The sequence below is a fragment of the Miscanthus floridulus genome, chromosome 10 (assembly GCF_019320115.1).
Source record: "Miscanthus floridulus cultivar M001 chromosome 10, ASM1932011v1, whole genome shotgun sequence".
In the NCBI taxonomy this organism is placed as follows: domain Eukaryota; kingdom Viridiplantae; phylum Streptophyta; class Magnoliopsida; order Poales; family Poaceae; genus Miscanthus; species Miscanthus floridulus.
The window spans coordinates 9,739,800-9,756,196 of NC_089589.1; the positions used below are offsets into that span (position 1 = coordinate 9,739,800).

The 16,397-nt window shown below is 43.0% G+C and overlaps 1 protein-coding gene across 1 annotated transcript; it reads right to left on the minus strand.

Annotated features, from left to right (window-relative positions):
• Positions 1-11,943: 11,943 nt before the first annotated feature.
• LOC136487977 (probable receptor-like protein kinase At5g18500) lies at positions 11,944-12,599 on the minus strand. Its single transcript, XM_066485050.1, has 2 exons — positions 12,498-12,599; positions 11,944-12,243 (listed from the first exon to the last, which is right to left on the minus strand). Exons 1-2 carry the CDS (start codon positions 12,597-12,599, stop codon positions 11,944-11,946), a joined length of 402 nt encoding a protein of 133 aa, XP_066341147.1.
• Positions 12,600-16,397: the final 3,798 nt, after the last annotated feature.

The window sequence follows — 16,397 nt, forward strand, 5'->3', positions numbered from 1 at the left end:
TCTGCATCCAACCCCATTGATTCTCGTTTGGACAGGGAATTTGTTCATGAATTCTGGCATTAATCAAGGGATCCTACCTCGCATGAACAAGACACCCTTGTTTCACGGGGTGCGGGAGCGGGGAGGCCTGATTTTATTTCTTGGTTCAAACAAAAGGTAATGTCCAATTTAGCTCGTACGTTCGATCGTCCAAGGTGATCGTACGTTTGATTAATATAACGATCTATCATGCTTCACCTTGCAGGCCCAGACCGGTTCATCCATGAGTGACGAGTTGAAACAGGTTGCAAACGGCTGTGACATTAGGGTGAAATCATTTACCGGCTATGACGTGAACGGATATTGCTTCCACACAACAAGTTACGAGCAGATTCGGCCCAAACGAAAAACCACAAATAGCGGAGTTTGTACGCCCGGCACTGATGGCCTCGACTATCATGGTAGAGTTGAGGAAATCTATGAACTCTCATTTCATGGAGACAAACCTCTTAAACCTATCATGTTCAAATGCCACTGGTTTAATCCTCGATCAACGAGACGAACCCCTCATCTTGGGCTAGTCGAGATTCAAGAAGATTCCATCTATCCTGGAAAAGATGTCTACATTGTGGCTCAACAGGCCGTGCAGGTGTATTATACTCCATACGCCAACCAAGACAAAGAGGATCTTAAGGGTTGGGCTATTGTGCACCAGGTATCTCCACACGGTAAACTACCTGCCCCAAACGATGATGATTATAACTTCAACACAAACACATATGATGGACAGTTCTATCAAGAAGATGGGCTACCAGGCATGTTTGAGATAGTCTTACCCGAAGCAATCGAAATGGAAGTAGACAACGAAATGGTTGATGGCGAGGTCGATGGAGATGTGGTGGTAAATGCCAAGGACATAGCAATGCTTGAGCGATTACTTCTAGGCAATGACTACGATGACAACATAGAACCTTCGGATAGTGTTGCCCATTTGGACAATTTTGACAGTGATGATGAGACCTATGATCCCAATCATGAAGATTATTCCTAGTACATGTAATACTATGTTTTTTTTAATTTGTGTTTTGTTTATATATTTTGAATCTATTTCTAATATATGTACTAATTAGTCTTGTTCATTCTTTGTGATTGCAGGTGATTGAACAAAGATGACGAGCAGACATCCACGCCGTGACACGCCCTCGGTTTACGGGAGAGACCGCCCTCTCCTTCGAGGTGAGGGGTCATCATTCGGGGCAGCGTCCGTAGGAGGTGACGAGAGGACGACTAGGGGCAGCAGCCGCAGGAGGCAGCGGTCTCCTCCTAGGCCACATGACGAGGTGCTGGAGGAGGAGCACGTGACAGCCATGGCCACATCCTCGTTGGAGGACGAGAGGGGTCAGCAGATGGGCGAGGGAGGCGAGGCGCTCGAGGGTGAGGGAGGCGAGGGGCTCGAGGGCGATGGAGGGGGTACCGCTACCCGGACTCCCTACGAGCGAGGTCCTGCGAGCCTCCCTCTGGTTCTGCTTCCTCACAACCGCCCAGTGATTCGGCCTATGGCAAAGAGGTAAGTAACTATAGATGTTATCACAACTACTTCATAAGATATGTTGGAAATCATAAGAGAAACTGATAAATTTTCTTAATCACTTGTGCAGGTCCTGGTTGGTTTTGTCAGGTACTCTAGCACGCACCCCCGTGAGCATCCTTGGTGTTTTGTGCAGGAAATGGTACCCTGGCATTGTGCAACTGTCCGAAGAGCCGGTGGTGCGGGAGCCGGTCTCCAACTGGGACAGGTACACGCTGGTCACGGATGATACTTACCACAACAAGCAGGAGCGGGTATTGGCGGAGTTTTGGGTAAGTTTCTCTCGCACAACATTGCTTAATACATCTCATTCATTGGTTAAATGTTTTATTGAAATAATGAATGGATACATCGGTTTTGTATGCAGAAAATTTTCAAGGCCGAAGAAGGACTTGAGGCCCAGGCGGATCGGGCGGCTGCCACAGCTTGTAGGAAGTACGTCACCGAGATGCACCACCATGGGCGCGTCCAAGCCCACATAGACTACTACAGGTCGGTACTTAAGCAGTCCCTCCCCAAGCCTCAAGCAAGACTGATTACGCTGACCCGGGACCAGTACCTTGAGGTAGGCGAATAACATTCATAATGATTCGTTTTGATATTGAGTAGGTTCAATTTTATCTTCTTATATGTGAAATACTCGATGACTTGTAGGTGATTCCTTGGTGGTGCCGATCGTATCCTGAGTGCTAGGCCATGATCGTGGACAAGTGGTTATCACAGGACTTTGTTGGCACGCACGAGAGGCTGCGGGAACAGCGTCTGATGAGGCAAGGTCCAACTCACCATCAAAGCAGCCGCAGCCTCCCCGGATACAAACAAGCATACATAAGTAATTTCTTTCATTTATTTTGATGCTCAATTCTGCTTGATTTCTCACCATCTTCCCGTCTTTCTCGTAGGAGGCTGCGCACCCGGGCAAGGAGGTCTCAGAGTTCTCTGCGTGGGCTATGTCCCACATGGGCAGGGCGTCGTCCTCTGTCTCCTTCGACCTGGCTGCCCCGCCCTAGGTGTACTCTGACCCGAACATATACACTAAAGTCCAAGAGTACATGTCCTCGGTAAGGGAGATCTATGGGGAAGATTACAATGTGTGCACTGAGCCTATTGATGCAGAGATGATCATGAGGCTCGGAGGAGGCAAGAAGCACGGGCGGCTGTGGATTGCAGACGGCGCCATCGACTCCACCACTGTTCCCTCCCTCAACGCTATCCGAGCACGGAGCACGAGCTCCAGCCAGCCCATACGCTCACGGCCTTCTCCAGCACTGCAGCAGGTCTAGGCACTTCAGGTAATTCCTATTTTACTCGTCATACGTTGATATTTACACACCTAAATTAGATTTGCATTACTGATATATTGGAGTGAAATATTGCAGGCCGAGCTATAAGAAACAAAAAGGCAAAGTCAAGAGCAGAACACAGAACTGACCGCACAGCTGCAGGCCCAGCAGGTCGCATTCGAGGCCGCGCAGAAGCAGATGGCGGAGATGATGGTGATCATGCAAAGTCTTGGGCAAGCATCGGGTGTACCTGTGCAGTTTTTAGCTCCTCCTCCTACTCCTGCAGCTACTCCTGTAAGTATGAAAGTTCACTTTTCGCTTGTGTTTTGCATGTATGTCGGCCTTCGTGCCGTTGTGGATGTCGGCGTTCGTGCCGTTGTGGATGTCGGCGTTCGTGCCGTTGTTTCTTGCGGGTTTTGGAAACCTCCCCGTGCAGGGGAGGTGCTGCCGATTACTAATCTTTTTGTATTCCTAGATTACTAGATGCAATCTCTAAGTTCCAAAACTGTTTTCCCGGATTACTCACACATGCAATCTCTGCTCCTTTGTGCAGTCTCCGTCCGCGGGTTCCAATCAATTTGGTAGTGCGTCACCGGGTGATCCCGCCTTTCCTTCACCACCGTCTCATAGGCTCCCTTGATCAGGATTAGTGCTAGGTGATGTGGTTGGACTTTATTGTAATATTTGTGGTTTATGATTCTGACTTGTGCTTGGATTTCATGAACTTGTCGTAATAAACATGTGAATGATGATGAACATGTGACTTGTCATTGTAATATATTATGATTTGTGGTTCACAATTATGGTTGTGATATATTGTGAGAAAATGGGTTCTGTGTGATATATATATGTGATGGTTGATATATATATGTATATATATGAAATGCTTGTGTCGATGGAATGCAAAAAACAAAAAAAATTTAAATTTCTGCCTCTTTGCCCAAGGCAATGACCAAGGCCCTCGGCAAAGAAGGGTCCTTTGTCGAGGGACGTCCCATTGCCCTCAGCAAAGATTTTTTTAAAAAAAAATAAATTTCTGCAACATTTCTTTGCCGAGGGCCATGGTTGGAGGCCCTCGGCAAAGATTTTTCAAAAAAAAAAGAATAATTCTTTGCCGAGGGCCCCCGAAGACGGCCCTCGGCAAAGACTCCGTCCCAGGCGCCGGCGCCGTGACGGCTGCTTTTCTTTGCCGAGTGCCCGATAAAGGGCCCTCGGCAAAGACCCTCTTCGCCGACTCAAAATTCCCTGAGAGCTCTTTGCCGAGGGCCGCCCTCGGCAAAGCCTTTGCCGAGGGTTAATGGGCCTTTGCCGAGGGTCTCGGGCCCTCGACAAAGAGGCCGTCTCCAGTAGTGGTCTGAGTGACTTAAGACGAATGCAACATAATTTTCACCTAACATAAAAAACCTCTTACAATGTTCCAACTGGTGGTTTGTCAATTGTAACCCGGGATTGATCTTTATCAAAGGACGTTGAGAGACCAAAATCAGCAATTTTAGGAACCTTGTACTCATCCAGCAGTATATTTTCTGGTTTTAGATCTGAATGAACAATATTCTGCTCGTGAAGATAATTTAAACCCTCACAAATTCCCTTAATTATATGATAAGGTGTCCTCCATTCAAGTCCTCTGGATGCATCTGCAAAGTGGAGAACAAATTTATTACTTTTTCAGATATTGGAAGACTTCAAAACAATACCATTCCAATGCTACTTCATCAATTAAAACAAAGGAAAATAGGGATGGGATGAGTGTTTAGGCCCTGTGCACTTCTCTTATAATCCGTACTTTTCAGCTTGTCTTTTCAGCCGGAACAGTGTTTTTCTCTCACAACAAATCAGCCGGAACAGTGTTTCGGCTTGTTTTTTCAGTGAAGAGAACAGGGCCTTAGTATACAAAATGGTGAACACCTAATTGTAATTCTAGAAGTTGTAAGGTGTATGTGACATCCGGCCCAGTTTGGAATTTGGCCCATATGCAAGTTAATGAGATATTGTGGAGAGTTTAGTCCCACCTTGGTTGTTAAAGGTGGGATAGACCAACATATAAGGCTTCTAGAGTTCATCCCACTATCCCCGGGTTAATCCTTTTACGCGAAGCGAGGACAAAAGCGTAAGTGGGATGGTGGTAGGTGTGGTTCGCTCTGCGTGCAGAGTGGATTTAAGCCGTTTGGACTCTAGGGCGTTACATTGTAACTTTGACTTTCAATATAAATGAAAAAATATAGTACATAAAAGTATAAAAACAAATGATTATATGTATCAATCTACATTGTCATTCTATCTAATTCTTCCTATACACACTACTAGATTAGGTTTTCAGGTGTGAGTGGGGCGGTGCATGGGGACCCCGCTCCTACCTGCCGTGCTCGCAATTAGAGGTGAAAACAGTATGGATATTTTTCGACCGTATTCGAGACCTAATCCGTTTAGAGGGGTTTAGATCTGTTCGTATCCAAGTCCGGATATTTAACATCCACTACACCACAACACCAAGATTAGCGATGATCAGGTTATGAATACAATGTATTCAGAGAGGTCATTTTTGTCCCTGAAAGTAGCAAAGCAGCTGCCTGACTAATACTAAGTGGACTACACGGTTAACATAAGATGCAAAGCTGTGACCTCTAGTACAGGGCATAAAAGTTTGGGTACTGAACTACATGGCAAAGCACCTGCCTGAGTAACAGTGTAACACTAACACGAAGTCACTGATAAACATGAACGTTCATATTTGATCTATGTAAATTTGATGGCCATAGTACTAGGGTAACATAAAGGAAGAGCACATGCAGCTCATGGTCTTTATATTTAACAAGACTTGAGATTAGTGCTGAAGAATGGTATACTAGGGGTTGCTGGTTGATAGAAATCTGGTCCAGAAAAACTGTGGGCATAGAATTTCATCAGTTAGTTTGCTATAAATACATCTGTTAAATTGGTAGATGAATGATTTGGGATTATATGTACCGAGTGATCACAATGGTCAGTCTATCAGTCCCACATAGACACTGGGTGTGCAGTATGATACTTTCGAGTTATTGACTTCCTCAATGTTGAAACTATTAAAAAAATACAATATAATAATTATATATGAACTCAATTAAAGAATGTCCACGATATGCAGGAGATTGCAGTCCCATCCTAGGGAATATTAACAAAGTGTTAAAGTGAGTTCAGTGAGAATCGACATCGGGGGCGTCCATAGTGCGCCTGGAGGATATTCCCCCCAAATAAAAGCCTATAGGTGAAAAATCCCCATTTCAGTATTTACCAAAGAGGCAAAGAGTAGAAATATTGGAAGATTTACTGATTCACACGAATTTTCTTTATACTAACATCAACAGACACGATCAATTGATTGATAACGTACAGAAAGGTGTCATGCAGCGATGCACATCTTGCTCTAAACCCTAACAGGTTGCCAAGTGTCAAGTGCCAATTAAAAAAAGAAGCATAATCTCCACCAACCAAATAGACCCACAATCTACAAGAGCCTACACAAGCAACAAGATAGAAGAGAACAAGAGGGGAACCAGAGGGGAAGGGGAAGGCGGAGGCTTACGGCCTCTGGCTTGCCGATGATGTTGGCAATGGACTTGGAGGCTTCGACGAGGATGGCGGAGGTGTCCACCCCCTCCAGGTTCACGTTGGTCGACATGTTCAGGCACGGCATCCTCGTTCGCTTCCTCTTCCTCTTCCTCCTCTCCGCAACTGCCTCCGGCTGGCCGCCTTCTCCTCCTCTGCTCTGCTCCGCTCACTGCTCTCTGAGTCTCTGGTCTGTGCTGCTCCTCTCCCTCTCTATCCTGCTACTGCTACACACAAAAGGAATCTCCTCTGCTCTGCCTGAGCTAATAATAGGCTATTTGGGCCTGTCAGTGGGAAAGGAAACCCTAACCTGATCTCGAGCACTTGGCTGAGGCAGTCTACGGCTTCAACGAAGTCCTCGTCCTCGACGGCCTTGGTGCCCCCGTCGAAGAGCTCCTGCGCCCTCTCTAGGGTTTGCGGCTCCTCCTCCACCTCGCCGGGCGCCACCGCCTCGGTAGGCTCCGGGTTCGGCGTCGGTGGGGCCTGGGGCTGCTCCTCCTCCAGTGGCACGCCCGTGTTCTCTGACGAGGAGGCCATGGGTGGCGTGCTACGCGGCGGCGGCGGCGGCGGCTGGGTTCCCCTTCTAGGCGCGGGGAGCTGCGGGTGGAAGGGGAGGGGGAGGAAATGGGGAAATTTTGGGGGAACGGATCGCGAACTCGCGGGGGGTATGCAGGGGTTGCCGCCAATGGGGTCCAGGTTGGGCCCGTATTGGCTTGTTGCGGCTGTGAGTGTGGGCCGTGACGGGCTATTTGTCTTGATCCATATTGTGGGGCACCCGAGCTCAGCGTGGGGTCCATTTTCTTTAGCGATAGATAGATTGACGGTACACTTGGCTTTAGCGACAGACGGTTCAACGCTAAATATGAATACCTATAGCGTCAGACACTAAATCGCTAAATGAGGATTTAGCGTCAGATGGTCTCTGAGTTATCTTTAGCGTCAGATCATCCATCGCCAAATATAATTTTTAGCGTCAGATGTCTGACGGTGAAGCGGTGTTGTGGTGTAGTGATCCGATATCGTATCCGTATTCGAATACTCAAATCGCATATTTATGATGTCGATATCTAATCGTATCCCATCCAGCATGGTGGACACTATCCGTATTCGAATCCGAATCCAGACAGAAATATGAAAATAAATGTAATATCAGTGATATCCGTTCGTACCCGATCCGTTTTCATCCCTACTCGCAGTTGTCATGGACGAGGGTAGTCCCTTGGGCGGGAGGCCAACAGGGGCATGGGCCGAAGGGTAGCGCACGATGACCGAGGGGGTGAAAAGGGACATCACAGCCATGACTCTGTCCTACACCACCAAGCCCTCGGTGAGCTTTGCTACTGTAAAGACCCTTCATTTCCCCTTGTTCTCACAATGTTTGTGGAAACCAGTCTTCATACTGTGGTGAAACCAACACATCATAGTTTATTTATTGTGGATTATCTGTGCAAAAAGAAAGATTAAAAGTAGGGGCGATGTGGTGAGGACTGCATCGATGACAATCAATGAGCACACCCAAACAGTCAGTGTGCTGGCCTCTGGAACTTGTGAAACGTCTCAGGTGGTTCTAGTGGCATATGGCCCGATAGGGTTGTAGTCATTGCCATCGTACATGATGCTTGGAGTCATATCTAAAAAATATGGTTCAATGATGTGTGTGTGCATGAGAGTAGAGATTAATATACAACCTCCGATGATTTTTGTGAGGATGAGTATAGAAATTCATATGTTGAGATATCGAGCCATCTTATTTTGGTGTAACTCTAAGCATCGTGTACTTTGCTTTCCCCTTCAAACAATTTGACTTTAAACAAATTTAAGAAATGCTAAATTACTTGTATATTTCTTGTATGTGGATTTATGAGATTCATTGCATGTGTATTGATGGGATTAGTAGTAAATGGAGCTATGAATTTACTTGTATATTGCTATGTAAGATAACTTGTATATGGAATTTAGGACAATCTATTATGAAATGCACAACTACACTAATTTATATTTTTGTAAAAGGAAAATTGTTCCTAGGGACAGACCAAACCACCGAACGCCCCTAGACTCTTTCTAGAGGCAGGCCAAAATGACAGCCATAACTATAAATTGATTTCCAAAGGCGGTTGGCGTTTTGGTTAACCTCTAGAAATTGATTTCCTGGGTAGCTGTATATCCACACAGCTGAAGATGCCCTATCTTTCTAGAGACGCTTGCTTAGAGGCAGGTATAGTACATACCTACCTCTACAAATCAATTTTACCGTGATTGAAAACTGGTTCCATAGTACTGTAAAGAATATAGTAGAGTTTACAAATAACATGAGGATTGGGAAAGACAAGTGATTATGTTTAGGGGATGTTAGAATCTGATACCCATAGTTATGCACAGCAACCCTTAGATCTTTGAAAGGATATTGCAAGTATGACATAAGCTTGCACCGTATTAAGAACGACATCGAATCGTGTAGAAAACCCTAGATGATGATAATGAAGCAACCATGACAAGAGATATAGGATTTTGGCGAAGCCGACCACAAATTCTATAAGCACAACTCCAAAATAGTACAAGTGATCGTTGCTCTCTCATAACCCTATTTGACCCTCTAGGACCCTCTAATCCTTGCCTATACAAGAATCTAGTGTGATAGAACTATCTAGCCTAATGCTCTTGAGCGCTCCTAGTTGCTCCTTACAAGTCTTGGATGATGCCTATGGCCGGCATCTACCCCCCTTGTTTATATAGTCCTCTCCAAGGCTCCAATACATTTAAGTAGGAGTTCTACTCCTAGTAGGATTCTACATTTGAGTCATAATAGCACACCTCTATTGAGTCCTATTACAAGCAGGGTTTGAATCACCATACAATAAAGGATATTTAGAGACTTGTTCTTTATCATCCCACAAATGTTGATTGGGGGAGTCAAAGATGGACTTGAAAATCAAATGCAATTGAAAAGGATAAAATTTGGGGGCAAATGTGCAAAATTCAAAGAAAACATGCCCGGGCCAAACCCTTCTAGGCTAGTTTGGGCAATGCCCTAGCGCCAGCAAGAAAAACTGGCCCAGGCTGATTTCTGAAAATAGGCAGAGGCTAGTTTCGTCAGGAGGTCCGCAGAGCCCAGTAAAAACTGGCCCAATCAGGTTTTGTCAGTCTGAAGGAGTTTCGAGATTTTCTTGTTGGAAACTCACATGATCTCATGAAAACTTGTGAACTGCATGTGTAATAGATTTCTAAATGTGATAAGACCATCCCCCTCTCTGTATGTGAGAGGTCCACGACCGATTGAGGCATCCAATCAATCAAAAAATAAATCTACTTTATTTTTACCCTTTCAAACCCTAATCTCTTCCAACCCTTGTACCATGTTGTTATGCACTTCTCTTGAAGAGATTTCTGGACGTTCTAGGTGGCCTTGCAGACCCTAGGGCACCCTCGATATGTGTCTTCCCGAAAGGTGTTTGAGGTTTTTTTGGATGAATAACTAGCATCAAGCCAGCATTGCTGACCCTCCCCCCTAGTCCGCCTTGCCACTTCGGTCTACCTCCGATGCCTGTTCAAGCTCTGAGCCTTAGCTTTTTTCATAGAGTTGCATTCACTTCCCTCACCTTTCCCAGATAGAATAGACTTCCCAACTAGCTGGATCCAAGAAGGCTTATCTCTGAGTATGATATAGACTTACTCTCTCTACCCCAGGTGAATGCTGAAGGATTGTGCTCTTTCATGGCCACTGAGACAGCAAGAATCTCATGGCAGATGAATTAGTTGTTGTTGTTCTTGTTTCTTTAGTCCCCTTAGTAGTTCCTATACCAGTCATGTTTCTTGGATTGTTTACAAGCGGTATTCAAGCTCTTATTTTTCCAACGTTAGTCGCAGCCTATATAGGTGAATCCATGGAAGGTCATCATTGAATTAACTAGTTTTTGAAATAGTCTTTTTTTAGCTTAGCCCAATTCATGCATGATTCCGGATAATCCTCTTAGTTGGAAAACTAAATAGTTCGAAAGGCGTATGAATATACACCCTAGAGTTGTAGGAGAGAGAATAGACTATATTATGGAAGAGGTAAAGTATATATGCATTCAGGGGGGCGGAATCAGGTTAGATCTATATCCTTAATGCCTATAAGACAGTCATCTTTTGTGTGGCTTTCTAAGGAATGATTTTAGAATCGGATTCAATAGAAAATGAGAAAATACGCAAACAAAATAGAAGAAACAAATGTATATGGGATTTTTTTTATTCCTAAGTTAGATTCATTATCTAATCCGATATATAGAATTCCCTTCTATATGGAACTGGATTCCATATCAAGTTCTATGCAGCATATTGTTATCAATTGTATATCTTGATTTGATTCCTATTGGATTTGGATTAATTTGATTTCAATAGGGGTTATTCCTGTATTTCGTCTTTTATTATGTTAGATGAAGGGGGGAAATGGGAACTCAAAGATATCGAAGAGTAAAAAAAGGATGGAGTAAAAGAGTGATTGGTTAAGAAGAAAGAGAAATAGACGATTGGCCGAGCGAATGAGTCAACTTCAAAGTGGATCTGTTGTGCGAAGATCGTGCAATCATGCAGTTGCTAGTGCGGTATGTGACTTAGTGTCAACACAGTGCCAGAAGCATGATGTTGGGTTCTCCGCTCATCATGTAATAAGTGCTTGACGAACTTATGTGATTGACTTGCTTATTGAATGTTTTATTGAATCTTTGAATGATGTTTACTGATTAGTCTCATTTCCTTGTGTTCATGTGAATTCAAGTTTCCAAGATTATATTCCTATTGAGAATTCATGTTTAAGTTATTACTTCACATGTCATTCATATTCATAATCTGGATGTACATTTTATTGCTCAGATTTATGATCCTATGAGTAAGCGATAACTGTATTTTATTAGCTTTTATTGGTAAATTTTAAGGATATACTCCGTATTTGAGTAAGCGAGGAAGAGACGTGGAGGAGGAGAGCTAGTAGCGAGGGAGGGAGATGGCGTGATACCTTGCATCATCTTAGATCTTTATTATCATAATTAGCCTTCTAGTCGGCTGAACATGAGTGGTTGTAATGGTGTTGTGGTTGAATGGGTTACTATTTTTGTCATTTGGTTGTTCTGTGATGGCTATACCTTTACTTGATTAGCATTAGATCTTGTCAATATGGAATAGGTGTGTTTGCTTGTCAAGGACGTTTGCATTGATTTACTGGGGAGACTTGACAGAAATTTTCCAAAAGTTTCGAGACCTATCAGTAGTAGATGGGGTTAGCATTGTTGGAAATAAAGATATGTATGGTTAGAGATTAATTTAAGATGAAACAAACTCTAATCCAAGAGACAGAATAGGATTAGGTCTAGCATAGCATCCACAACTTAAGTTTCTTTTAATTTAACAGGTTCTTTTTTTAACCATATTACATCTTGCTGAATGGGTGGATGTCATTTTTTCCACGAGTATAGCATCCATATGTGTGTGTGTGTGGATATCGAAGGTATAATATATGACTGAGTTGTTCCATCAATCGGAAGAAATAAATAATATTGAGATAGAAATAAATGTACCAGTGATATGCTTACGAAGGCTCCCTTCTGGCAAAAACTCAAAGCAGAGCAACCTTCGTCGTTCCTCCGCGAGGATGTGCTTGCCCTGGTGAGTCAGTACTTCCTGCTGTGTGTCACCGCAGTAACCCAAGAATCGTATTATATTCATATGCTTCACCTTCATGAGACTACCAAGCTCTCGCTGGAAACCCTCCTCATCCAAGTCAATATTATTCGACAGCTTCTTTACAGCGACTATCCCATTCTGAAGTAGTCCCTGCATGCATGCAGCCGTCACAATTAATAATAAGCTTTCCTTGTAAGCATGAACATTAATTATATACTCCGTCATTTCAAATTACAAAATGTTTTGGCTTTTCTAAATATATTGCTTTTATTATTTATCTAGATATAGTGTATATCTATGTGCATTGCAAAGACTATGTATCTAGAAAAGCCAAAACAAACTTGTAGTGTTCAAGACTGAGGACATGTGACGGCATACATATGCAGTTAGCTGGTCATATATACCTTGTAAACATTCGCAAAGCCACCACTTCCAATGAGCTGGTCATCAGAGAAATTATTGGTGATGTCTTTTAGAAGTGATAGTGGCAGTTTTATCGGCTCCATACTTGCACTAAGTAGCATGCGCTCCAAGAGAGCTCGCGCCCTGCTGGTTTCACATTCCATTTTTGTAATAATAACAACGTCTGTAGCTGTGCACTGTATCCATGAAAGCAGAATAATAGTTATATCTTAGTCATGTGTCTGATGAATATAATGTTGAGTAATCAGATAAGTAAGACAACAGTATCATCTGCAGAGCTATAGCTAGCTAGTTAATATGATCTCTAGCTAGATGATTGGGTCACACTCCAACCAAAAGCGCCTCTTGAACACTTGTAAAGCTAAGTGCAGTACACATATATTTGGAGCACGCAGCATATATAGGCAAATTGATATCCCCGAAAACAAGCGATGGCCATACCTGTCATGCGCAAGTAGAGATATATATGGGCTAAAGGAGCTATGTATATATAACATATACTCCTTCAGTCCCTAAATATAGTTTTCGTGTCGTAAGTTTGAGCTATGTATATATAACATATATACTCCTTCCGTCCCTAAATATGGTTTTCGTGTCGTAAGTTTGACTGGATTTGTAGAAAATACGTTCAACATTTGTATCTCCAAATAAATTTATTATAAAAATAAATTCAACGATCTATCTGATGATATTAATTTTATACCATAAATATTAATACATATATATAGTCAAAGTTTTTTCTTGGAAAGCGAAAACGACAGTTATTTAGGGACGGAGGGAGTATATCGCAAGTTGACGACCATGAACCATTGATTAATGAACACAGGTCAACTGCAGTGATGAACAGATATAGAGAGGAGTCATAATACAGTCAAGGGAACGTTGTACACATACACACACAGATTCATCTACCTATCTATTTGATCGATCCCAGCCTACTCAAGAAGTATCAACCGGTAGTTCCGATATATGAAGGCCACCATGCATATATATGGAGATGGAGATCATTGTTGGCAAAATAAAATTTTATGAATCACGCACTGACCTGGAAGAGGGAGACCTGCACGATCGACGCTGCGGCGTTCGCTCTCGAGACACAAAGACGACGGCGCTCGCTTGCGCGTTCACGGTGTTGCTATCAGATCGATCGGATCAGAGGAAGAGAAGAAGAAGCTAAGGAAGCTCTGCTCGAATAAGCTGCATATGAATGGATGGTCTTGCTTGGGCGAGGTGGAGATGAGCTGAGCTTACATACTGAAACTGAACCCACCCGGCCGCCCCAGTTGTTGAGGTGCAGATCTGGCGAGGGAAACCGTGCAGAGATTAATTAATAATTACTAAATGTATGTAAATATAAACCACACGGCTACCCAAACCAAAACAAAGGTTATTTAAACGTACTAGCATGACTCGACGAGCCTGGTCCCTTTTTTTCGCCTTATTTTGGAAAGATGGGCCTGGGGCGTTGTCTGTGATGCTAAAAAATGTTCCATATTTGCACACACTTACGGCGTTCACATGACCTTTTTTATCGAACCAATAATCTAACACGTGATACTTACCGGCCTCCTTTTTCATTTTAGGTGTAACATTGACTCAGGATCAAACAGGGGGAATGGATCGAGGATTGGACTCAAAAGAAGCCTATATGGTTTGGATATACTCCATCCGTCCAAAAAGGAATGTAATTCTATATCATGTTCTAGTATTTTAAGTTTGATCAATTATGGATAAAATTTTTTAACATTTATAATATCAAATAAATATTATTAGATTAATTATAAAAAGTATTTTCATAGTAAACTGATTTGGAGCCATAAATGTAAATACCATTGACTAGAATACCATTGATCAGTTATGTAGTCGCATCCTTTCTTGGACGGAGGGAGTACTGGCTAGTGTGACAATGGGAGGAACTTTTGGGAGGCTGTGAGCATGATTAATCTCAATCCATATTCTACTCACATGGTGTCGTCGGACTTGGAAAAGTCTAAGGAATTCACCGCTAAATCTTTATATAGATTCTTGTCATATATGGGGGCGTTACTAGAGGTGCCAACTCTTCCATAAACTGCCTGCAACAATTTTTTTATTCTCATGCTAAGTTGAAACTTTTGTGTTTGTTGTATCTTTTATGTAAGAATCTCATTTTGTATTTCATTTAAAATAAAGATTTTAGGATGGCTAAAGGTCCTAAAATCTTTATTTTAAATGAAAAATACAAAAAGAAATACAAAATCTACGAGGGACTACACTCTGAATGTCCTAAGCAAATGTTTAATGAAACACAAAATGAGATTCTTACAAAATCTCATGGTAGGTTGAAGATTTTAGGTTGAATCTCATTCAGAGTGGAGGATTGCACTCTCTGAATGTCCTAAGCGAATGTTTAAGCATAGACCATGATGCTCAAGAATAGCTGTAGAGCTTTGAAGTGAGATCTACTAGGGATCAACAATGTGAAACTCAAGTTGATATTAATAGTATTGACTTGTCGCTACATAACTGCATTAGTGTGACTTGTGACTAAAAAGAAACCTCATGACCGGTTCTAGCCTATTTTTGTGAGCGTTAATGTAGAGGCTCACCTTCAATAAGTAATCTATATACCTATAATATTATATTAATAAAGAGCAAAAAAAAAAAAAAATCTTCCGTCTGTCACTCTTCCCGTTGTCCATCCATTTCTTGCTCTCACACTTCTCTTTTGAGTTTGGAGTTGGAGCTGCAAAAGTTTTGTCGACACCGCACCACCCATGTTATGGCTTGGATGCCCGAACTCATCCGTGTCGTAGCGCTCATGCAGACATGTGACGCACCTTCTATTTTTTTAACTCGCAACCGGTGCACACAATAGCCACTTATTTAAGTTGACTAAATTCTCTACACGGAAATGATCCTTTATTGGACCACCATTTGTTATGGGTCTCAGAATTTATTCAATTTAATTTAAAGTTGGCATTAAATCCAATAAAAATAGCTTGCTAATTGTTATAGGCACGAGCAATGCTCAACGAATTGTACATCCCGTTATAACACTTGGGCATGTTTCTTAGTATTTAATATATACTAGATTGTTAGTACAGCTTTTGTGACTGATGTATACTCCCTCTATACTAAAAAGAATAAAAATCTCGCTTCTCAAAATTCAAACAAAATCCTAAATTTAACTAGATTTATAGAAAATAGTACAAATATTTGCATCTTCAAATGAAATTATGAGAAAATATATTCCATAGTTAATTTAGTGACACTTATTACACGTTATAAATATAAATATTTGTATATATTTATTAATAAAATTTAAATGAATCCTTGATAAGTCAGGTTTGTTTTAGGAGGGAGTAATTTACAAAGTCATGATTTCGGATTTCCTCAGCAAGCAGAAGCACAGCGGCTTCCTGCCGCGCTGGGCCTGGCCCCACTTTTGATCGATCATCCGAATCCACGGCCTGCCTACGTGGAATTTCCTACGCGGGCCTCACATGTCAAGCCCACCAACCCGCCCATGTCGCCGGTCGGCGGGCGCCGCGCGGCCGCACCCGCACCCTCCCGCCCCGCCGGCGGCCGTCTACTCTAGGAGACCTCGCTGCCTGTGTCTGGGCCTAGGGTGAATGAATCAACGGAGGAGAACGAGGGCTGAGGCTGTGGCTCGTCGACGTCACCCGCTGGCCGCTGGTGCCCCCTCCCCGGCCGAAACCCACACAGCCGCGGCACGAGCTGCCCGCCATCGCCAGGTAATCAGTTCGAGTGCTGAGCTCTTGATTTGACCCCTCTCCTTCTCATGCTCGCTCCCTCCCAAATGATTTTGCGGGCGGCGCTGTTTCAACTGACGCTGTCTACCTGTTCACATTTCAACAAAGAATTACTCCACTAATGCC